At 42.6% G+C, this 25,274-nt stretch overlaps 1 protein-coding gene and 1 long non-coding RNA gene across 3 annotated transcripts in view; one reads left to right on the forward strand and one right to left on the reverse strand.

The window, feature by feature from the left end:
- Nucleotides 1-25,274, reverse strand: part of TRIM66 (tripartite motif containing 66) — a 112,596-nt gene that overhangs the window by 35,540 nt on the left and 51,782 nt on the right. For both annotated transcript variants that reach the window (XM_069091170.1, XM_069091169.1), the window contains exons 6-12: nucleotides 24,116-24,248; nucleotides 23,333-23,449; nucleotides 21,027-21,141; nucleotides 17,828-17,974; nucleotides 14,760-14,877; nucleotides 8,932-9,851; nucleotides 2,913-3,074 (exon numbers count right to left, since the gene is read on the reverse strand). In XM_069091170.1, coding sequence (XP_068947271.1) covers nucleotides 2,913-3,074; nucleotides 8,932-9,851; nucleotides 14,760-14,877; nucleotides 17,828-17,974; nucleotides 21,027-21,141; nucleotides 23,333-23,449; nucleotides 24,116-24,248 — 1,712 coding nt within the window. The remainder of the gene's footprint in view (nucleotides 1-2,912; nucleotides 3,075-8,931; nucleotides 9,852-14,759; nucleotides 14,878-17,827; nucleotides 17,975-21,026; nucleotides 21,142-23,332; nucleotides 23,450-24,115; nucleotides 24,249-25,274) is intronic.
- On the forward strand, nucleotides 5,897-14,730 carry LOC138163716 (uncharacterized). The gene is made up of 4 exons (XR_011168899.1): nucleotides 5,897-6,007; nucleotides 6,102-6,314; nucleotides 8,335-8,471; nucleotides 12,366-14,730. It is a non-coding gene; the product is annotated as an uncharacterized lncRNA (long non-coding RNA).

Genomic DNA, 25,274 nt, shown 5'->3' on the forward strand with positions numbered 1-25,274 from the left:
ATGTTCTGGGTCCTCATTTTGAAGAGGAGGAAGCTGAAGTTACAAAAAGTTAAAGTGACTTCCCTACAAGGATACAACTCACAGGCATCCACTAGACCATCATGTTTCTGCTGGACCCTGGTATTACTCCAGAGTCTCCCTGGAGAGGCTTTGTCACCATAACGGGTGAGGGCCTGCTCCCTGGAAGCTCCCCACTCAGGAGCCAAGATTAATCCAAGGGTGTATATGTGCATTCCTTACCCTCTCAGGGCTTATGGTTTCTATCTTAAGCTGCCTAGGACATGATTGAATCTACAGCCTAGATTCTAGTGCCACAGGACACTAGAGCTAGAAAGAGTTTTAAAGAGCCTAGAATCAAGCCTTTTACTGCTGCCAGGGGCCTTAAAGATAATCTGCCTGCTCCCCTCAATTTACAGGTATAGAATCCTAGGTCTTTAGAGGCAAACCTGCTGCCTACCATCATATAAATAAAAAGCCACAGGGCTGAAATTCAAACTTGGGTTTTCTCACCACAAACCCAGCTCCCTGTCACCCACTTTAGTCCCTTCATTTGACAGAGGGAGAAACTGAGGCTCCAAGGACTTGAGGATCAGAAGATAGATTAACAACCAATGACTTGAAAAAGTCACACATTCGTGGCAAAGCTTGTGATGGTCTTCAGACTTCTGGTCACAAGCTATTTCCACTACAAGAAGTAAAGGGATACCAGTCACATCCCAGTCCAGAATGAGAGTCCAGTGTAGAAGCTGGACACTGCATAGGAGGAGCAATGCTATCTAGAGCTCCAGTGACCACAAGTTCTTTTTTGGCTTCCCAGCATACATAACATAGTGCAGACACAAATGAATATGCATTAAAATTATATTCAATTTGCATAGGACACACAGAATTCTTCTGCAATCTGCCTAGTTAAAGTTCTATTTTTTACCTCCTTCCTTTCCAACCTCCAGCTCCTTCAGCAAGCCAGATCCCTGCACCAGAACTCTGCCTGACAAGCTACACTGGGGGAAAGGGGGAGGGGTAGAAGGGTGGCAAGGGGGAGGGAAAAAAGAGGTGGGGCACAGTACTCAGAAAAACTTAGGAGGGGGTGAAAGATCCCTGAGAGGCCACAGGGATGCAGAACTCTGGACAACTGCTAGGGCTGAACCACATCTGAGAAGCAGAACAAGCCAACTCCCACAATACCAGGCTACTGGATGATACTTCTAGGGGCTCCCAGGGTTCTAAGGATAGTGTCAGCCTGTCTAATATACTCTTAGATTTTGCTCCATCACAGAAGACTCCCATACTGTGGATTAGCTGATGAAAGCTGGGGTGAGGTGGGCAAAGCTAAACTGGATAAGTAGGGAGAGATGGGACAGAGGAAAAGCACCAGACCAAAAGGCATTGGCCTTTGAGTTCATCAGAATGGAGCTAGGATATATTGTTTCATATAAACCTGGAGTGAGGGCACAGTGAAACTCAGTTACTTCTGCTCACTCTGGCTCTTCTACCAGAGATTTTGATTCTAACATAGAATCAGACAAGACAGAATTTAGAACTGAATCAAAATCTAGGGCTGGAAGAGCTCTCAGAGATCACTGACTCACTTATTCTGTAGCCTGAGAAACAGAAGCCCATAGAGGGCCCTTCCTAAGATATTCAACAAAACAGTGCAGAGCAGAGCCTAGGATCTTCGGAACCCCTGAGCCCCAAAGCAGGACACTTTCCACTATATCACAGCCGCCCTCAAAACTGTGAGCATATGTGATGGAGATGGGAGGAAGAGGGCAGAACTAAGCTATACAAGAAAGAATACAAGGGACGGAGAGAGAAAAGGTTATTAGACCAACAAACTCTGACCTCTAATCTCATCAAAAGTACCAAATTTGGGGAGCTGGGAAAACCCTCAGAACTCATGAGTTTAATCCCCTAATTTTGCAGCCAGAACCTTGAGGCTCAGAGAGGTGAATGAATTTACCCCAAGGCCACACTAGCTCACCAGGTGGCACTTACCCAAAATGCAGACATAATCCTTAGGGGAAAAAAAATCCACACATATAATAAATTGGTTTGCATTGTTAATAATATTCAGCAGGGAAGATATCAAAGGCATTAAAACTTCTAAGAATTTGCTAATATTTTGTCTTTGTTTCTTACTGATTATAACATCATCATAAGACCTCAAAGTTGGAAGGTCCCTTAGAGGTCATCTAATCTATATCTCTTTTTTCAAATAAAGATCCTACATGAATACCTCACTTTGCTGTGGTGTAGAAATGAACCCTGCTTGAGGCTGCATTGTGAAAATACATCTGGCCCCTCCTACAAAGATGTAAAGGCTTTAAGTATAAGTCCAGCAATGGGAGATATATATACAAGGACCAGCCTGGCCAAGTTCAGAGAGATTCTGAAGGGAATCTGAAGGGAATCCCTGACACAGTGGAAGGCTGAGCACTAGGTGATTAATTTCTTTTTCTTTTCCTTTTCAGTCAGAGCACCTCTTGGAAACCTCCCTATGAAGACATGGAGTGTTTATGATTTGCCTTGGCAAAAAGAGTGTGTCTACACTGATGAAATTATGTATCCTACAAGTATCTTACAGATAGGAACCTGCTCCAAAGGGACAAAGAATTCACTTCCTTCCAGCTCTAATTACTCCTCTCTCTAATCAAAAAAGCAGGCCAGATGTCAGACACTCCTCACACTTTAGAAAAGTAACAGTGTAAATGCTGATAAAAGGATGCCTAAACCCAGCATTAACCCCCCCCATCATCCATATTTTCAGAAGCTGTAGGCCACTGGGGCAGGTCCTGCCGGCCCTCTATTATAGTCCAACCCTGGTGACCCCATAAAATTCTTGACTCTTTTACTATGCCGCCAGAGCCAGACTGTAGGTCATTTGGCTCCAGGGAAACTGACTTCATCAGTACCTTTCTCACTGGATTAGGAGAGGAGGGCTGCATGGTGCTGTCCAGAGGGTGCACGCTGGCAGGGGCATCTTCTGCCATGGCCTGGGACAAAGGAGGGATGACAGTCCTCTCTAGAGGTGGAACTGGCTTTGGGCCTTCAGGTACACTGGGCTCCTCACAAGCCTGCAAGGGAAAACACATGTGTCCAGACTTCAGCACGGAGTAAGCAACCACTTCCCACCATGCACCACACACACCCCCATACTCTGTCAGACCACTCCTGCTTGTCATTTCTACCTTGACATCTGTCCCTCCTGCAGTCATCACCCTAGTTCAGACCATCATCACCTGTTGCAGAGTATTTGAGTGGCCTCCCAACTAGTGTCCCTGACTCAAGCCTCTCCCTTCTCCAATCCATCTTCCACCCAGTGGATTTTTCTGTGATTTCCCTAAAGCATAGATCAAGTGACACCCCCTGCTCAGTAAACTCCAGTGGTTCCCTATGACCACCAGATCAAATACAAAGTACTCCATTGGGTATTTAAGGCTATTAACCACTGGACCCCTTTCTACCTTTCCATCCTCCTCACATTTTACTTCCCTGCACACACTCAAAGACCCATTGATGGAGGCCCACTTGCTGTTCCTCTCCTCTGCCCATGCCTTGATTTTATCTCTCTCTCCTCACCTAGCCTCTTAGCATCTTGACTTTCTTTAAGATGTGTCTTAAATGCCCCCTCTGCAGGAGATGAGGCCTCTCCCAGCCCCTCCAACTCACCTAGGCCTTCTTCTCTAGGGTAACCCTCCTTCTCCTCAGCACACATATCAAATGTACCTTTTTACTTAAATGTTGCTCCTGCTTCCCCCTTAGAATGGAGGGTCAGGGATCATTTTTGTGACTTGGCTTCCTTTGTATCTCCATTGCTTAGGACGGTGCCTGGCCTATGGTAAGTGCTTGACAAAGGCTTGGGATTGATTGACTGATTTTGAGTAAAACACTTTGGACAAGTTCTTCTAAAACACAAAGCCTAGGGAAGACCTGAGAAACTACCCTTTTACCATCATAAAGTGTAAATCATATGATCTTAAATTTAGAGTTAGAAGAGGTCCAGAGGACATAGTCCAATTTTAGAGATTAGAAAACTGAGGCCTAGAGAGGTCAGTATTCTAAATAAGGCTTGCATGCTATAAACGCTATATAAATGCTATATAGCTTACGCCTCCTGGGGCAGAACCTACATAGAGGAAAACCTTCAAAGGAGCATGGGATATTTGTCTTCTCAGCAATGACAGCAAACCCAATGTTGACTGGTATTCACCTTATAGTTCATTACACACTCTTCCTGCCTTTAGGGAAGAATCCCCTCTCTCCTCCCAAAATGATCAGCCAGTTTGATTTATCTGCTAAAACATCTACATAAGGTCTTAAGTGTTTTCTTTAAGATGGGATATATCTATGGGACTTGGATAGAAAATACAGAAGAAAACTGTCTAGCCCTGAGGGTGATATTGTAAGGAAGCACAGTAATGTTGTGACTGGCAGGGGAAATAAAAGTAGTGGAAGAAGAAGAGAGCTAGTGAAAAGAGGGAAGCAAAGCAGCTCTGCTCCTGAAGAGAGCAAAACACAGTAGGACAGACTGAGAATAATGTGGAGAGTTCAAGATCTGGCAAGATCAAGGTCTGGCATGATGGGGATCTACAGAGTCAAATCAACAAACATGTAATAAGCACCTACTAGGGTCAGACACTGTGCTAAACATTCAGGATATAAATAAGAAGACAGTACCTGCCCTCAAAGAGCTTACAATCTAAATGAAGAAGCCAATACACAAAAGAAAGCTGAAAAAGGTTGGAGGAGTTGCCAGAGGAGACTAGATTCTTTTATGGAGTTGAAACCAAGCAGAGCAGTTGGTGGGAAATGAAGAATTGCCTGGAAAATTCCAAGACCTCTATAAAGGAAGATTTGGAAAAGAGTTTTTTACTTTGCCCTCCAACTCTCCAAACAGATGGGAGTGGCAACTGAGGGTGCTGAGTTGGTGCTAAGGATCAGAGCTGAAGCATTCTCCATGATGATGAGGTCTATGATATGACTTAGAGTTTTAAGACTGTCTCAAGAGAGTTAAGAGTGAAAGCCAGTCTTAGATTTGTTGACAAAATTCATGAATAGTCAAGAAGAAGCTAATAAATCTGTGGAATTAGAGGTGGCAAATTTTGCTCTTGCCCAACAAAGCAGGAGCAAATGATGCCATTCCTGACCTTCATCTTGAAAGGTGCAATTTCCAAGTAGAACGGGCTGCCTCCACAGAAGGCGAGACTCCCCAGTAGTGGTGACCTTTCATCAAAAGTTATATGACCATTTACTGGGGATGTTGTAGAAGAGGTGAGGAATGACTAGGTTTGGGTGACAGTGTTGTACAAATTACCTGAGAGAAGAAGTAATTGTGGTATGGTTTTACTCAGCGACAGCAATGGTTGCTACAAATTTACATGTGCTTCTACCAACACTGGACTGACTTGGACCTTCTGACTTGGAAAATCAGTTTGATCTGGTTTCTCCACCTTTAGCTATTTCCCTGTCATTTGTGTGCTGAGTTTCACACCATACACTGTTTATTGCTCTCTTTTGTACTTTTCCATTCTGTGGCTTTTAAGAGTGGATATTATTTCAAGGAAATAAGCAAAAGCTGTAGTGCTTCAAGACCCACTTTAATGACTATTAGTTATATTTCAGAGGCTACTAGCATGAGGAAGTCAAGTGTTTTAAGAATTGTTCAAGTCCACAAAAAAATCATTCACATGGAAGCAGCAAGAATGGTGTAGTTGAAAATGTAATTGGAGAGGAGCACTTACATGGCATGCCTGAAATGTTTCTCTGTGTGGAAAGGATAGGGGAAATGCTCCTTCAAAAAGACTGATGAGGTGGAAAGACTGGACCATGCATAGACATTGTGCAACTAGTTCAGACTAGCTAACAACATGTTTGGATGGAACCTTTTTCAACTGGCTACACAGCCAGAATCGGCAACATCATCAAAAAAGGCCAGAATCAGCTTTGACTATCTCTTTTGGCCTCATTTGGTAACTCTTTTACTCACAGTATCCAGGGAGAGACCAAGGTATAAGGGGAAAGGGCTTAGGACTTTCTTGCTATCAGCCTACCTGACCTTAAGAAACATGCCTCAATCTTTCCTTTGTCCTTTTCCATTGCAGGTGAAAGGAGCAGAGTCTCCTCCTTTGGGAGTTTCAAAAGGTTGAAATAAAATAAGGAATCATGGGAATTGGAATGGGAAACTGAACTTTGGAGTGCGAGCAGCACTGATGCTCTGTGGAGCAAGGAGTGACTTTTGAGAGAGACATTCTGGACCCACAGATGGTGACACAAGGACTCATCTGGCAGTTGTGCCACATCTGGAGATGAAATTGGTAGGACCAATGCCATGTAGGAACTAAATTTTGAGTCTATTCCCCCCAGACCTGAGGTTGTACAGAAGAGAGTATGACTTCCCTCAAAATGTTGGTAGGAGAAATGTTTATACTTTTATTCTTGCTATAACTGAAGCAAACATCTCTTTGTAAGAGCTAATTGATGTTAAGTAGTTAAGTGGAACAGGGATCCTGATTGCTTGCCCTTAACAAAGGGGAAAATAGATGATGGCTCAAGCATAGGACAGGATGTCACCCACAGATTCCTCAGGGTAGCCTAGTGCCCTAAGGGGAGGTATAGCCTACCAAGCTCCAGAAGAGAAGCTAGAGCATTCTTGCTACAAAAATGGGAAATAGCATCAAGAACAGGCTTTTATTCCAAAACAGCCTAATCTTTCAATTCTCAGAAAATAAGCAAAACCTCCATAGGGACCTGCCAGCTAAAGGGAGTGTGGCATAGGCTTTCTGAAGTTAGAAGAACAGCAAGAAAACCAGTAGAAAAACAGCTGCTACCATTGTTATGAAGCAAAAATGCTTGCTATAAACAATGCAAAGACTGTAGCACTGAACCTTGGAAAGAAGTTTTTACTGAAGAAGCTCACTTTTCATTTGAGGCTATACCAAAACCCTTGTCAAAAAACACTCAGGTGAACCTGTAAGATCTAGGCTTCTTCCTCAGATGGGACCCGATGGGAAATGAGTTTCAACATAGCTGAATGACTGCCCAAGGTCATTTGGCTAGTGTGAAACACAGCTAGAACTTGAATTTGAACCCTGAGCTTAGATCTTTGTAAGTAGTAGCTGTTTAATAAATATTTATTAAATTGAAATAAAGGGTCTCAAGTTTCTTGAGAATTATGGTCCCCTGATGCCTAGAGTAATCTGTTTAGGCAGTTTAGTGGACTTGTTTGGCCCTGAGAGCCTCAAATATGAGAGGCATATTTTCATATGGATGAGAGAAAGAAAAATGGTAAACATGAGCCTAGAAAGCAAACTAGATAGGATGAGTCATTTGGGATACAAACCTAGAAAGAAGGATGATAAAGAAACACATAATCACATAATAGGGAAGTATTTAAAGTCCCTACAATCCAACCCCCTTATTTTGTAGATAATGAAGCTGAAGCCCTAGCCACACAATGAGTTAGCAGTACAGCCAACACTAGGAGCCAGGGCTTGGGATTACCAGTCCAGCTTCCATTCCACCATATCCACACACAGCTAGCCAGGATCATGGGACCATGGGACTTGAGAGTTCATCTAGTTTCTCATTCTGTACATAGCAAAACTAAAGCCCATGGGGTAAAAGTGATGGGGCTAAGGTCTTATAAGTAGTAAATAGCCAAACTTTGAAAATCAGCTTCTCTGTTTCCCTCTGCCTCTCCTAGCTTAGTCAGCTTCACAGCTTTTCATCAGATCAGCTTTGCCCAGTCAATGAGGTATGTGTTAATTCTCTGAAATCCTGAGCAGTTTGCTGGAGATTCCAGTGCTCCCTGGGAAGAGCTTGCACAATATAAAGCAGAACCCTCCAGGCTCCTGATAAATATTATCTGGAATGTCAGTTTTCCCAAGTACTGCGGACAAGGAAAAAGTCAAATTCCTAGTAGCTGCCTCACCAGCCACACAAAGAAGTGTTAGCATGAAGTCTAGCCAAGCTCTGAAATCTTCTTGTGACTAACAGAAACTAACCATGGTAGCTAAAGACTCAGGCAAGCTTTAGCGATAGGGCTTAGGAGCAGGAACCCTGGAAAGTAATTCTCCCTAAAAGAGAGAAAGATGGGTCCTGAACTACTGGGACCACAGACTTAGAGCAAGAAGGCATTCCAGAGATGAGAAAACTGCTACCACATGTCCTCTACTTCCTCTTTTCTGAAACTGGCTCCAATTCCTCAAATCACATTCTTCCCTTTATTCAAATTTCCCCTCCAAGACATGTTCTTACAGGGAACTTACTCTGAGGAAATAAGACCTAAAATAATTATTCCCATTCCAAAGTAACCAGTTACACTCTCTTTTTTAGGGAATTCTAAAGAAACTTCAAAGATTTAATAAATAAATAAATAACAGGTTAAGAAAAAAAACCGTATGTGACTCATAACTCCATGTCACTTAGGACAAGGATCATAGAACCAAAGGAGCATAAAATTGACATTGCAGGTGAGTAGCAAAGCAGTGAGTGGAGAGGAGGGGAAAGGTTTGAGAAATGTGTCCTTGCTCTCAGAAATCCCTTGCTTAAAACTCTTATCACACACGGTTTTCTGGCTCTAAAGCTGGCTCCAGTCACCAAGGCTTGAAGCCTTCCCTTAATCAAAAAGCTCCTAACCCTCAGAGAAGACCCTTTCTAGCCCTAGAGCTAAGATCCCATAACTTTTCCAAGTGAGCAGCTTAGAATGACTAGAAGTGTTCCACAGAGTTCAGGCTTTATAGTTTTACCAAGTACTTTCTCACCCCTCATCTTTGATCATTACAATATCCCCTGAAGGAAGTAGAGCAGGGTTGTGGAGGAGGAAACTGAGGCTCATGGAAGGACCAAGTTATCTGCCCCTGGCCATGTAGCAAGCTGTAGGCAGAGCTCAGCTTTAATCCTCACCTGGCATCGGACAGCCTGAGGACTCACCTGGGAGACTTCTTCTTGAACTGACTGAAGTGGGGCCGGCTGCCTCACTATGTAGTTTATCTGGCCCACAATGGTTTGCTGCACATGTTGAGGTGACTTGGTCTGGTTGAGCTGTAAACTGGGTTGTTGAGCTTGAAGAAGCAGCTCCAGGTCCTTCTGCATTTCCTCTAGTTCAAACTTATGGTGCATGATGTCCAGGCTGGGAGGCAGGACAGGCTCATGGGCATTCTCATGCTGAGGTGCAGCCAGGGGAGGTGGTGGCAGCGATGGTGGCGGCGGCGGCTGCTGCTGCTGTGGGGGCAGTGGCTGTGGGGGCTGAGCAGGGGGTAGCTGCTGGTGTTGCTGAAAGTGGCTGAACTTCACCTTCTGGTGGTGGCCAAACTGGACTTGCACAGAGGGTGCCTGCAGGGAACGCTGAGTGTGTTGAGCATGTGCTGGTGGTGCTCCAGCACAAGCAGGGTGTGGGCCCTGCTGTAGGGGTTGTGCATGGGAGAGCTTGCCCAGCCCCTGGGGGGCACTCTCTGGCTCTGTGTGCAGCTGGGGATCCAGCCAGGGTTGCATCAGCTTCACAGGAGGGGGGCTGCAGGCCTGATCTTTCTCACTGGGTGGTGCTGCTGACGTGTACTGGGCAGACATGTGTGGCGGGGGCTGCATCTCAGAGGGCTGTCTGAAGCTCTGGGGATGATGGGCACTGGGGTGCAGGGCCTGGCTTTTGTGCACATGGAGGGCAGGAGGGCAGTGAGAACAGCAGACTGGTGTGGAACATGGACCTGAAGCTTGGAATTTATGTGGCTGGCTGCTAAGAGGATCCTGCTGGGCAACTGGAGAGAGGTGGCCATGATAAAAAGATGACCCTTGCATATTTCCATAGCTGAGGGCGTCTGGACGGGGCAGTGGTCCACTTTCTGTTGTTATGCAGCCTGTAAAGTCAGAGTGATTAGCTTTTTGAAGGTTCTTCCTACATGTTCCTCTAAACATGAAAACTGTAGTTGCACCAAATGTGTGACCTGTTCCTTTTTAGATGCCCCCAATCAGAAGTGATTTCCCTCCTCCAAGTTCACACAGAACTTTGTACCTCTCATGCCCCTCTCCTAGACTCATAGAATCACAGAATGCAGAGCTGGAGGGGACCTTGGAACATAGAACATCAAAGTGGGAAGAGATCTTAGAACACAGAATGCTCAGTCTGGGAGAGTTTAGTATGTTAAAACCAAGAAGGGTCCTTAACTGTAGTAGGCCCTTCCCATCATTTTAAATACGGAAAAATAGAAACCCAGATATGGGATCAAATTTGTCTAAGTCACAGCAAGTTAAATAATGTTCAATTATGTTTTATTATGACAAAACTAAAGAATTCCTGTCTCTTTTTTGTCTACCTTTCCTGGTACCTAGTATGGTGTTCTGTACCCAGCAGATACTTAAATATTTGCTGAAGTAAATGATTAAGAATAGGACATATAGAGAAATAAAATACTCTTACAAGTTTTGCAAAGCATCAACTCAGATCAACCTCATCAATCTCCCTTTACACTGACTCCTTTCACTTCCTTTTAAACCCTTCCATCCTTAAGCCCAAAGCTTAAATTGAAAAACAGTCTATCTTGATAACATTTGTAGTCAATATCCTGGGCAGAAGGAAAGCAGGTAAGGGCTAGAAAAACTACCCTAAAACCAAAACAAAGAGTAGACATTGCACTTATAGAGAGGCTGATGACTCAATAACTTATAGTCTTAAAGAGTGGCCTTGGCAGGGCCACACATCTAGGATGTGGCACAAGCAGGACCTGAATCCAGGTCTCTGATTCTGAAGCTGGTTTGTCATTCATACTGCCATGTAGATTTTCATGAGGTCCACATAGGAAACTAAGATTCAGACAGGTTAAACGACTTGCCTACAGTCAAGCAGCTAAAACACAGCAGATGCAAAATGTGAACCCTCATCTTCCTGGTCCCAAGCCTAGCACTCCACTGAATATGCTTAACATCTGAAATACAAATGGAGCACACAACATGACTTTTCCCATGGAACTGATCTTTGCATGTACATGTGATTATGTAGTTATGTATGTTACAGACATACAGATGTGTGTCATACATGTGTGTAGATAAGCATCGATTTAAGCCTTACCTACCCATGATCTGTTTGACAGGGATTCCCTAGCCAATGTGTTACTGGGTCAGTACAAAATAGAACTGTCTGTTTGTTTTCATAATTTTTAAGAAAATTTTTCAAACTGTAATCCAAGTTTGGTATTTTGCCTTTCAGTGGAGTAGCTTTAAATGTGACATTCAAAGGCTTGGGCTCACTTCCTGGCTCTTCCAGCTTTGTGGCCTGGTCTAGAAGGGCCTAGAAACCTCTCTGAGCTTCAGATTCCTTTTCTGGAAAATGGGAATACTACAACTTACACTAACTACCTCATGGGGTGGTGGTTCCACACCAAAATCAGATAGTTTTGTAAACCTCATGTACAGGTGTGGATCTTTGACAGCCCATAATATATAACCACAACATATTAAACTAAGCATAAACATTCGGCCACATCCAGTAATACTTTGATGAGCTTTGGGCACCTCTCTGATCCAAGTAAACAAAGAAGCGAAGCCCTGGGGGCTTTAAAGAGTCAAGCCCAGGACAAACCTCGATAGTTGAAATGTAGGAGACATTGAAACCTGGAAGCTTCCTGTGAAGGAAAGCCCCGAAGTGGGGAATGAGGGAGTTTGTCTCTTCTCCCCAGCCCTGGGGCCATGCAGTTTTGAAGGGGAGCTATCCAACCAGCAAGAGATTCCAGAGCCCAAATTCACACGGCAGACCAACCCAGGGAACAGCTTCAAGGAATGAGACCCCTGGCAGCAAAGAGAGCCAAGGAGAGAGAAGAATCAACCCAAGGAATTCAGCTGAGCAATGTGCCCATTAGAGACGCTATATCCAAGAAGAACTGTGTGAATAAAGACTACAGGAAAAGACAAAGAAATTCTAAGTTTCAGGACTTGTGAGCTTCCTCTGCCACACCTGTATCCTATGCATGTGCCTCATATTAACCCCTGTAAAGTTCGATCCTCCTCTTCCCGTGGACACTGCGTTTGTGGGAGAATGTGGTCTGTGTTTATGGCAGCAAGATTTATCCCTTCTGTTGTCATTCCATGGCAGCATAGTTGGTGGCTTTTCTACAAGCTTATTTTGTCCATTGATGATGACTGTCAATGGGAAGCACACTGGTAGGTGTTCATGTGACCAGCACCCACAGGGTAAAACCTTATAACTTGGGGCTAGCATACACCTGCAGGGGGGCCCAACTCATTAGTGGAAGTTGGGAGAGTAGCCCAAAGAAAGTTACATATAAAGTGTTAGCTAGATCAGTGTAATCTATAATAGTAAAACTATCAATAGGGAGATTGCTTTGGTAACTTTGTCTTTAATTTTTTTTTTTTTTGAGGTGACTGGAAAGACAAAGATCAAAAGAATATCACAAGGAAAACTGGTATGGTACAAGCCAAGAAAACTTATCTGACAGCTGCTTTTGAAGTAGATCAACCCCCAAAGTGCTGCTTGAAAGGCCCACAGTTGCCAATTTGAAATCTGCGTTAGGAAAGTATGGGGTTTGTTTGCTTGCTTTATAAGATGATAAAGATGGATAAAATTAGAACTGTATAGATTAACACATTTTACAGCCAGCTTGGTATCAGATTCTCAAGAATAAAACAAGTCATTTGAATTTGTGCATATGGGATGAGACAAGTTCAGAAAAGGTTTTCTGTTAACCTAAGCTTTAAATTCAGTCTATACACTGGTCATGAGAGCACATGAGCGATAAAACCATAATCCCATAATCAAAGACCATCTTAGATCATGATGGAGCCTTAAAGATCATCATTTAGTTGGACCTGCTACACCACAGAGGAATTCCCTTTCCAACACCCTTAACAGATAAATCATTCAGCCTCTGTTTAAATGCCTCCAGACAAAGGATGCTTTCTACACCTTGGGCAGTTAATTTCATTGGTTAGGAAGCTCTTCCTCTGTGGAGTAGAAACCTGCCTCCCTGGAACTCCCCCTGATTGTTCTGTGTTCCTCCATCTAGACAAATTACTCAGAGGAAATCTAACTCCTCTTTATGAGAGTCCTTCAAGTTATGTGGGCAATGTTCATGAACTCCATAAGTCTTCTCTTGTCCTTTAATTGAACAAACAGCCTCAACAACAACAATTCTTCAATAACTGATGCTATCCAGAAGAGTAATAAGTTAGAAGTTAGAAGACAGAAGATAATGAGTTCCCTCTCACTGATGATCTCCAGGCAAAGGCCAGATGGCTCCTTATTAAGGCTATCAGAGAAGGGATTCTTGCTCAGGAAAGGGTCAGACAAGATGCCCTCTGAGGTTCATGGCAGCTCTTATTATGCTTCAAATGCACAAGAACAATCACACACACATATATATGCATGCACACCTGTGTACACAGGCACACATGCTTTCATGCACACCAACACATTTATGCAACACACATGCATGTAGAACACAACCATGAATACACATGTGCACATGTACACTTGCCTGTCTGCAGCACTTGTGTATATAGGTACACACTCATACACAGAAACACCTTTATGCACACATATGCATGTGCAACAGGCACATACATGAACATCCATGTGCACCTATACACATGTCCATATAGGCACACACCCATACAAATATGTTCTTAAACTTGTGGATTTTTAGGCTGTAACAGGATCATAGATTTAGAGTTCAAAGGTACCTCAGCTCACCTTGTTCAACCCCTTCATTTTATAGGTGTAAAAATTAGAATCTGAAAAGATTAAGTAATTTGCCCAAGATGGCACAGGAAGAAAATGGCAGAGTGGGGACTCAAATCCATTCAGCCCCAAATCCAGCACTCCCTCCACTGCACCAAGCTGCCTTCTTAAAAGCCTTACAATTTTAATTTTTCTTTGACATGAACAATCTGTCTATAAAACAAAAAGCCTATTTTATAAGTCAGAATTCTAAGCAGAGGCTTTCAAAACAGCAGCACTACACCTTGGGCCAGTCAAATACCAGATAAATTTTCCTAATTTGTGTCACCCATGTTCTCCCACTTTCCATGCATGTCCCCACTCACCCAAAGGGGAAAAATTCAGAATAGGTTTTCCAAAATCATCACCATACCCCATAGCTTACCCAAACAATCCGCCACCCCATGTGTACCCAGGAATCTAAAACAACAACAACAATTCAAGATCAAATTCTCTTAAGAAAGAAAAATAAATAACCCAACCCAAAATATCCCCCATTGATTCCTCAATAAAGAAACACATCAAGGTTTTAGTAAAAGTTTGAAAACCTCTCCAAAATTTAATAAACACAAACCTATGATTCCAACTTAAAATTGCTGATAGAGAGATGATAGAACTTTAAAGCCTGGCAATACCCTTGTGCTTCTTTGCAAATAGGCTGTGTTAGTGTGTGTCTGTATATGTGTGTGTACAAAGAGAGGTATATCATTCATGGAGAGAACCAAATGACTTTCTGGTCTCTACTGGGATTTTGAAACCAAAATGGTCCAGGGTGCCAAGAAAATATTCAGGCTCCAATGGGTGCTTTGAATAATGAATCCATCAACTCAAAAAGAGCCCTCTTGACTGTTATTAATCACAGCTGTTTTAGAAGCCTTTTAACCCACAGGTCAAATCAAGGATCCTATTTTCCTTTTTTTTATATAAGCAGTGACCTGCCAGTGATTTGAACAACTATTGGAGGAAAATGAGAGGAAAAAGTTACCTAATGGGCCACAAAGACATTCTTAAAAACAGGACTTGTCTCCTGACTGACCTAAGGTTGCCAGCTGCTTTGTCCAGAAGGAAGGTTCCCATGTAAACCTGATCTTCCAGGGGGGACCAGCATCTGTGTTACAACTTGTCTCCAGCAAACGCTGCATCTGAAACACAATCTGACAAGAAACCAGACAGTCATTTGCATAGGCATCAGGCATAAATGAAGATCCTTAACCTTCATGAGAGCCCAGAGCCACCAGAGGAAGTTCACTAACTGTGACTCCTAAATGCAAGGGCAAAGCAAAAGTACTGAATTCCTAAGGGCTTTCTGGAGGAAAAGTAACCAGGAAGTGAACTGAATCTGATTAGAGAAGTGCACATACAGAAAGCTGACAGACGTGGTCCATATGTTGATCTGGGGCTTGGGGGGGGGGGGGGCCTTTACTGTAATTCTTTGTTACAAGGGAACATTCTCTGGGAGTTGGGGAGACAGCAGGGGGATTAGGCAATGACAGCAACATGAAAAGCATCAATAAAGTCTTTAAAAAGAAAGAAAAGTTAAGTAGTATCTATACGTCAAGTTAGATAGAAAGTTTTCAGGGGTAAAATTCTAAAGACACCAAGTGTGAAAAACAAATCCAAATGAAAAAGGAAAGGGGGCAGTTGTCTAAAGGGTCCATATGCATCTACAGCATCCAATTCAGATTTTGTTAAAGGCATGTACAGAAGACAGATCCAAGAGCAGGGACTACTGCAGGATAAATATAAAAATACAGCATCTTTCTTAACAGTGTCAGGAATGTTAAAGCTGGACTGAGCTTGGTATAGAAAGCTAAGGAAATAAGGTTTTTATTTTTGGCTATGTTTGGAAAAGAGGAAGATGGATGGATCAATGATAACAGAGAGCAAAGTGAAAAAAAAAAAAAGAGCTACTCAATTCTTTGTTTCTGTGTTCTGTTCCAAAGAAAATGAACTGGAAGGGATAAAACAAAAATAGCTAATTAGGGGGTGATGCCAAGACAATCAGCAAGATAGTAAGATAGCACCTCCCTTGGTGAGTTTTCCTGTGGCTCTGAAAGAACTTGCAAATGTAATGGTTGTGCCACTGTCAGAGATTTTTGCAAGACTGTGGAGAACAAGAGAGGCACCACTGGGTTGGATGAGGACAAAGACTGGACCTCTGACATCATTAGAGTGAGGAACTCAGTTGAGAGTTTTTTCTACCTTCTTTTGGACCTACAGTCTTAGAGAGTTGCCTAAAGCAATGAGAAGTGAAGTGACTTGTTCAGTATCCTAGAGTCAATATATGTCAGAGGGAGGACTTGAATCCAGCTCTTCCTCTCTCCAAGACCAGCTCTCCATCCACTACATCATGCTGTCTCTCACCGCAAAGGACTTGAAAGAGGGCAAATATCATTTTAATTTTCAAGAAAAGAAGATAATAGAATATGCAAACTATAACTTAAGAAGCTTTATTTCAATTCATAGGGGGGCAAAATGGAACATATTAAGGGAATGTTAATAAACAAAGTGTAGTAGGTCTGATACAATGAGAACTGTTCTAACACCTATAACTTTCCCAAAGTGGGGGCTACCTCAAGAGATTCCAAGTTCCCCTTCATTGGAGGCCTTCAAACAAATGTTGGATGATCACTTGAAAAGTATCTTCTAGGGAGATTCTTAAGGCTCAGGATTCCCCCCCCCAAATTAGAGAGTCTGTGATTTTTTTTAGCCTGACTCCAAATTTCTGCTCTGCTCTTTACTATCTGTGTGACCTTGAGAAAATCCCTTCCCATTTCTAAGCCACAGCCTCATTCTTGTAAAGAAGTTAAGCTAGATGACCTCAAAGGTCCTTTTCAGCATTAATTTCTGTGATTCTAGAATCCTTGTTCAGAATAAAGGATTTCTACCTTGGAAGAAATGTTTGAAGAAGTCTCTCACTTCTGATATGAAGATCAGACAAGATGCAAAGATTCAGGGATTATGGATTTATGTTCCATTTCTCTACTTTTTTCTCCTTTTTTTTTCAAAAGGTTCCTCTGGCTCCCCATTGCTATGTACCAGAAACCTCCCATTTTAGCTCTGTTGCAAAAAAAATCCCCACAAGAAATATGGGGATTTCCTGGGATCAGAATCATCACAAGGTAATTGGTTTTTAAATAGAATATTGTTTGTTATAATGCTGTACTGAGAAGGCAATGAAACCTGGAAATATGGATGGTGAGTACTGTGCAATCTAGGTAACTTAGTGACAAGAGAAAAGCAGAGGCAGTAAAGTAGGACTGAAGAAAAGCTTGAATAAAGAGAGAGAAGAAAAGCCTATCTTGCACCCTGTCCTGAGATATCCTGCCACCAACTCTAGTTACAGGAAATGTTGTGGTCAGAATCCCAGAGAAACACCAGGGTTGGGGTTCATGAGACTGTGTTAAAAGCAATTTCCATCAGGAGCTGAGGGGGTCCAACTTGTCAGCTCAGGGGACTGAGGCTGGTAATAAGAGGAAGTAATGAGGTGAAAGTCTGGTCTGTGTGTGACCTGGCCTAGCTAACATGAGCAGTGAGACTGTGCTAATAACCAATGTTCCTGTAAGCAGTCTTCATTCTGAGAGCTCCAGAGGGCAGTCAAGCATTGTAACCAGTACCCAGAGGACAGCAGGACAGTGGGACATCCTTTTAAGAGAAGCTGTTTCCCCAGGGGGTGGGAAGAAGAAGGTTATCTAAGTAGAGGTGAAAAGACTTGAAGGACTTCTTGGAGGGGCGACCCCACATGCCCATACAATGTGCAAGGAAATCTCTTCTTGCTATATCCCCCAAGCCCCTTACGTTTGGAATGGCTCTCTAGTCCCAAACTTCTCAGGAAGCCATTCCTCTAGCAGAGGTAGTGTAGTGTGGAAGGAGGAGCACTGGGATAGGCATAAGAAGGAAAAGATGCTCAGAAGACTAGAGATGAACAGAAGAACAGAGGCTCCACATGGGGACATAATCAGTGCCCTCAGACAGCTCAAGGACCATAAAGGTGAAAAAAAAACTTCACTTGCTTTGTTTGAACCCAAAAGGTCAAATTAAAATGAGTGGAAGTGGTGGGGGTTGTAGGGTCTGGGCAGGGGCAGGGGCGAGGAGCTCCCTTACCAGTTCTTTGCTGAAGAGAAAGGGGATGCTGTTCTTACTGCATACTGCCCAGCTGATGAAGTTCTGCACATGCTCAAACTGGCGGTTTAAGACCATGATGCTCTGTAATTGCTGCTCTAGTTTCTGCTTCCTTTCGTTGGTGAGTCCCTGGCATTAAAAGAGAAAACAGACAGCAGATAATTGGGCTGTATTACAGGATTGCTAACAAACAGCTGATGAGTGGGATAAACTACAGGGCAAGTGCAAATGTTCAGAGTTGAGGGCACTGTGTACCAATAATAAAAGGAAGAAGAGCAGGATTGAGAGAGAATATAAGAATGTCTGTTAGACTTTAAGCTCCTTGAGAGCAGGGATTGTTCCATTCTTTGTATTTTTATACCCACTGCCTTGAATATAGCTGGTACTTAGTGTTTAATGAATGCATTCACATGTGGACACATTTATTGTCTACTATGTCTCAGGCAATGTAATAAGTGCTAAGGATAGAAAAAAGAGGCAAAAGATAGTTCCTGCCCTCAAAGAGCTTACAATTTAATGGGGAAGACAACATGCAAACAAATACATACAAAGCAAAGTAGGAAAAAATTAACAGAGGGGAGGTATTAGAATTAAGAGCGGTTGGGGAAGGCTTCTAGTAAAAGAAGGGATTTTAGCTGGAACTTAAAGGAAGTCAGGGAGATCAGCAGTCAGAAAGGAGAAGGGAGTACATTCCAAGCTGATGGACAACTAGATAAGATGCCCAGAGCGAAGAGATGGAGTATCTTGTTCATGAAACAGACAGGAGGCTAGTGGCACTGGACTGAAGAGTACTTGGTGGGGAGTAAAAGTGGGCTGAAAAGGTAGGAGGGCACTAAGTTACAAAAGTACTTTGAATGCCAAAGACAGCTTTTTGTATTTGCTCCCGAGGCAACAGGGAGACATTAAGATTTACTGAGTAATGAGGGTGACATGATCACACTTGAGTTTTAGGAAAATCTCTTAGTGGCTGAATGAAGAAAGGACTAGAGTGGGGAGAGACTCAGGCAGGCAAACCCATCAGCAGCCATTTTGGTAATTCAGGCATGAGATGATGAGGGCCTACACCAGAGGGGTGGCAGTGTCAGCGGAGAGAAGAGGGTCTATTTGAGAGATGTTGCAAAGGTGAAGTTGACAGGCCTTGGCAGCAACTTAGATGCATAGGATGAGAGCTAGTGAAGAGTCCAGGCTGACTCTTAGGTTTCGAGCCTGAGAGACTGGGAGGATGGTATTTTCCTCAAAATAATAGTGAAGGAGGAGGGGATGGTTTGAGGGAAAGATGTTTTGGACAGATTGAGTTTCAGATGTCCACTGGACATCCAGTTCGAGATGTCTGAAAGGTGGTTGGAAATGGAAGGTTGTAGAACAGATCAATAAGTAAACATGCCATAGAAGAGCACACCATCTATGCCTTTTTCCAAGTCATTAATAAAAACAACATGGGCCCAACCACAGATCCCTGGGGCACCCTCTAGAGACCTCCCATTACCATCTACTCTCTGAATCTGGCCATCCAACCAGATCTGAATCCACCTGATTCTATTATCATCTAACTCTTATTTTTCCATCTTCTCCAAAAGATAGTATGAGATGCTTTGTCAAAAGCTTTGCTAAAATGCAGATAAACTGTACACACAACACTCCCCTCATCTACCAGTTTAGCAATCCTGTCAACAAAGGAAATGAGGTTGGTCTGGCATGATCAGTTCTTGGTGTAGCCTTGCCAGCCCCTTGTAATCTCCATATCCCAATTTTGATGTGTCCATCTCTTGAACGATCTTTCCAGAATTTTCCCAGGAACCTAAGTCAAACTCACTGGCCTGTCTCTAATCTATAGATGCTGTTCTCTTTCCTTTTTTGAAAATTTGTAATTTGCCCTTCTCCAACATTGTGGTACTTCTCCCATTTTCCATGATCTTTCAAATTTACTCAGAGTATAAGAGAGAAGAGAGGAACTATTAATTTATGCTCAAAATAACCAAACTTCAAGGTTTATTCTGGCAGCTTAAAACAAATCTGAAGTACAGAGCAGGAAAAAACCATTTGCCAAAGTTATTTTTTAGTGAAGGGTTAGGGTAGATATTCCATGGTCCAAAGGAAGTCGTGTGTTCTCTTGTGGGACAAATTACTCTGGGTTATTCCTAAAAGGGGAATATTCACTCAGGGTAGGACATACCAAAAGGCCTGTTTTGGAAATGGGGAACCCGGAATGGGGTTTGTTTTACAAAGTTTGAGCTGGTTTCCCTTTAAGAGAACAGGACTTGGTTGGTCTAAGACAGTGCTTGAAACTTTAGCACAAACCTCCCTTGTCCCCTTGAGCATAAAGAGCCCAGCCTATAGGAAACATATGTGTGAGAGATTTAGGGGAATTCCCATTGCCATGCAAGGAGTTTGTCCCATCCAGCATAGCCACCATAATGAATATGGAGTTGAAGAGGAGCAATATCCATTTTTCAATAACTATAAAAAAGTATTCTTTAACATTGTTTTTTGTTAAAAGTAACATTACCTTTATTGAATTTTATAGTCCATGAGTACTTCACTGTGTTCCAATCCTGAGCCTGAATCACTGAGCTGGCCTGGCTAGCCCTGGTCTAAAATAAGGTCAAACAAACCTTCTCTCTGACCCTATGAGAACCATGTCTATAAGAAAACAAGGCCTATGTAGGAACATACACCGCCTCCACATCCTCATTCTGTAATAGAATGGGCCAATATAGAAGCTAAAGAGCCTTGTCTCTTCTCTCCCTACTCATGTCTCCCTACTTCTTTTAAAGAAATTCCAACTGAGTCAAGATATTTTCTGAAACCATTTCAGTGATTCCCAACTCTACTTTCACCCACATAGCAAAGGCCTTCTACACACCTTCTAATACCTCTGTAGTGATGATGTGAAGGATGGCCTTTATATGGGGTTCTAAAATCACCTCCTCCAAAAAGCTTTTCATAACTAGCTATATTCCAGGTACTCTTGAGCATTTATCTACATACTTTGTCAACAATAACTTCACAGGCTCATGTTTATAATGGTCTTCCATTGATTTCAATTTTGAAATGTTTGTTTCCCCAAACAAATATAAGGGCAGTATATAATGCACCACAGAAATGTGAGCTAGTGTGATTATTAGCAGAAGGCAAATATCAGGGATGGTGGTCCCTCATATTATCTTCACCCTACACATACCTCCAGCTGTTCCAAAAGTCCATTGGCTTGCTTGTTTAATTCATTCATCAGAACCATCTTGGCCATTTTGATCTGGTTTTCCACCTTCCTGTGAAGATGCTTGACTTCAAACAGCCTGCAAGGAAGAACAAAGCATATCACAATACACTTTAAGTCTCCTGTTTCTCCCTAGGCATCCATTATTTGTCAGAGGATCAGTGAAGAGAAATTAAATGCTAAAATTAACAGACTGTGCAGCCTACCTGGTGAGAAGTCAGAGATCAACTCAAAAATTTCCTTTAGTGAGAAAACCCATGGCCATTATTCTATTCCCAAACTTCAGTAGGTGTTTAGCCTTGCATGGGGACCATCCTACTTGATCAGCAAACCAATGATCAAAAGTACAACATGACTCTCAAGCAAACCTCAAATTCTAAGCCCAGTCAATTCAACGTTCTACCAAAGAGGGAGTCATCCCACCTTAAGAATATGATACTAAAGAGGCAGGTTGGTGTAGTGCAAAAGCTTTCAGTCTCAACTCTGACTTCTAATTCCATGAAGCCATCCCTGACCTTCCTCCTTGGTAACTACTACCCTAACCCTCAACCCCCATATTCTGGTTTTTAACCCTCTGATACATTACATAATGTTGTATTAGGAACCATGTAATGCTACAGTTATCTTTATAACTAGAGGACTACATGATCCATGATCTTAGAACCTAAACATCTTTTCTCTCCCATTGCTTAACACAGCACTCTGTAAATAGAAGTCAAGTAGTGCAAGTGTTTGTTGAATGCTGAATAAATGAATATCATTCACTGTACAACAAAGGACAAATCACTTCACCTGTCTGATAAGTTTATCCTTTTGTCAAAAGGGTAAATTTCCACTTGCACAATACACCTCCTGGAATCTATTCTAAGAAAAAACTGCAATACTTCAAGGATCTGTGATTCCATCAGAAAGAGCAGTCCTTTCCCCAACCCAGATCACAGTCCCTCTCTGCCTGAGGAAATGATCTTCATGAGTTCCTGGGGCAGAAAGCACTCATTATACTGTGGCCAACATAATAATGCCAACCTAGGCTAGTCCTCAGATCACAGACAATCTGTCCCCTGTACTCAGTGTTTCCAGCCTGGGGAGAGCCCAGGATCACTTTCAGAATATGAGGAGGAAATGGAAGAGGACTTTAGTGAGGGAAGTACTTTAAAAACCTTGAAATGCTTATATGTGTGAAATATGATTTTGTTGCTGCATAGGAAGACAAATATCTCTCTAAAGCTAGGATCTGTTGTCTTAATGTGGAGAATTCTATGAAGAAAAGGGGAATATAGAGGCTGCATCTGATGAGTAACAATCTCCCTTGAACTAACCTGAACTGATAATTACACCTGCTTATGAGAAGGTTGCCATAAAAGAGCACCTGACTAAAATCTGTTCAATTGTCATCCCTCTGAAAACACAAGGATCCAAGGTATCCAGGCTTCTGGGGATTGGTTCCTACGTTGGAGTTTTGCATTATTAGGTCTTATTTATTCATCAGACAAAGAGCTGGTTATCAGGGTCTCTAACTTCATGACTGATAGAGAAGGCTGGTTCTCCCCTTTGTCATGCCACTATGACCTAGACTCAGATTACTCTGCCTCATCATCAAGACATGCTGGTGATGCCACTAAGATAAGACCACACCCCAGCAAGAACTCGCATAAGACCTTACTCTGAGAAGCAAGAGGCACTGACCAAAGTCCCTGCCCTTGAACAGGGCCAGAGTAGAGGGAAAAGAGTAGGTCCCCAACCTGTCCTTTGTTTCTCACAGTGCCACAGAGAGCACAATGCCCTGGATAACCTTAACAAAATAAGATGGTCAGAGAAGCTGATAGGAAAACCAGCAATGGGTGGGGCTTGTCTGTCAATTGCAATAACTCCTGATGCCTGGCAAATGACTGCCTAGGCCCTGGAGATAGGTAGAATGGCCTACTCAGTAGCCTCATCACCATGGTACTTAGCACAAAAGGTTTTTGGCTGTGTGGATGGTCTCCACTACTTAGGTAGGCAAGTATATACAAAGTCCGTGAAAATACACACGTGCACAAGAGCTCTTTCTAAACAGCATCAACAACTATAGCTCTAACAGTAGATCCAGATTCACTGAAATTTTACCCAATTTATGGTCCGTATCATTCACTGATTCCTTTTCCTTTGGATAAACATGAAGTCTGATTACCTATGGAGGGCATATGAGGAGAGGCAATGAGCTGGATGTAGTGACCAGAGATGTCCCACTACCTCTATTAGAGCTAAAATGAGATGAACAAAAATAGTACCTGTCTTCAATCTGTTTAGCGGAAGCCTGTAACCCAGTTTTCTTATGCTCCACTTGAGTGGTCACACTTTCCAGAAGCATTCTTTGGTTTTGCAAAACCTCTTCTACATGCCTGCACCTGAATAAAAGAGTCAACACTGTGTACTAGAACATACTCTTGGGGAATTATAGAATGCCCTACAATGGAGCTGAAGGAAGGAAAAATGCCTCCTGGGTATTCCCTGGATCCACTTCTGCTCAGGTTCTAGGTATCTCCTTATTTCCTCAGTATATTCTAGCAAACTCCCAAATATTCAAAGCCTGATGCTTTGTTTTAGGACCATCCAAGGCCCTTTTGCTGCTATTTTTCCTTTCTCCTCTTTGCTCCCTTTTAGTCATTTTCAGTGCTCTACTAGAGGACAGCCTTAGTGAGGGGGAAGATGCTAAATGTTAATCAGTTCATTTGGAGGAGGGGCGGGATGGCAGAGTGGAAAGATATTTAGATTAGGAATTAAGAAACTTATACATGGTGGCCTTGGTCAAGTCACTCACTCTATCTGGGACTCATTTTCCTCAACCATCAATTGAGAAGTTCATCTAAATGATCAAGAGAAGTATTTTTAGCTTCAACATTCTATGAGTCCATGGATTTTATATTCTCTATGTACATGATCCCTAACAGCTACTGCGATGGAGAGGATAAAATGTGAAGTTGTATAATAGGGAGATTTATATTGCCTGTTCTTTCACTGGTCTTAATGATAAGAAAATTGAGAGTGATTGCCTAAGGTGTCCAGAGTCATACCTGTGATCTTTGTGGTCAATCATCAAGCAGCTGTGGCATGTGAGGACATCACAGGTCTCGCAGAACAACTTGAGAATCTCTTGACCATGCAATGGGCAGTACAAGGAGGAGTCACTGGACCCACTGTCCATTCCTACAAGAGCAGAAAGGGAGAACTACCTTAATCTAGTGAAAACTACCACTCAGCTAAGATGAAAAAATCAACAAAAGCCATTCCAGAGCTTTAGGGGCTGAGGGAAGAGATCTGCTTTCAAAGGGAGGAGAAAGGAGGACTGAAGTTCTTCCACCACTGGAACAGTGAAATTCAGGGAAAAATTAGAGGGAATATGGGTCCTACTCCTCATTGAAAAACATGGCTATGACCCCTGCATACTACATACAGGAAGAATGGGTCAAATTGTAAAGCAGGATAGAAAAGGTACAACCAGAAAGAAACCAAATTGAGCCTCAAAAGAAGTAAAAATAACATTCATTCCCACACAGCGAGAAAAGTATTCTCTAAAATTCAAGCAAGAAAACTGCCTCGAGCCATCAAGATTTCCTGAGGTTTCCACCAGTGACAATGGAGAAGCCCATAGACTGCAGCTTATTTTTACACAGTTTTGACAAAAGTTAGCCCACCTTCTAAGCAGTGACAGTTATCACAGGGGGCATTCAAACTCTTGGAAAAAAGAAGTCTTCCATTTGGGAAATCTTGGACAGTTCCTAATACAGGACCAGGAACAATGAATGAAGTAATCAAAAAATATCCATTAAAAACCTATTTACATTTCATGTAACCATTTACAACAATGTCAGAAGGAGGAAAAAAAAGAGGAGCACAGAGAGCAGGCAATGCCATAAACACTGAATGAGTCTGTCAGGTGAATGTCAGGTGAATACATAGCACAGACCTCTATGAGCACATGCAGTGGAGAGGTGGGGGGACAGGAGATTTGAGGGTTAATGTAGATGGTAGAGAAGTAAGAAAAGGAGAGTTAGGGATAAGTATATAGAGTAAGGAATTAGGTCACATGTCCATCTAGGTCTTCAAGTTCGGCCCTTTGACTAAACTCAAACTTCACAGAACAAATTCCCTTGATAAAAGCATTTGTTCTATAAAATTTGGACTCAGTCAAAAGGCTGCACCCAAGGACCTAGAAGATCATATGTGGCCTTG

The sequence above is a fragment of the Petaurus breviceps genome, unplaced genomic scaffold (assembly GCF_028583685.1).
Source record: "Petaurus breviceps papuanus isolate PSGF00001 unplaced genomic scaffold, PetGlider_PUasm1.0 188, whole genome shotgun sequence".
In the NCBI taxonomy this organism is placed as follows: Eukaryota; Metazoa; Chordata; class Mammalia; order Diprotodontia; family Petauridae; genus Petaurus; species Petaurus breviceps.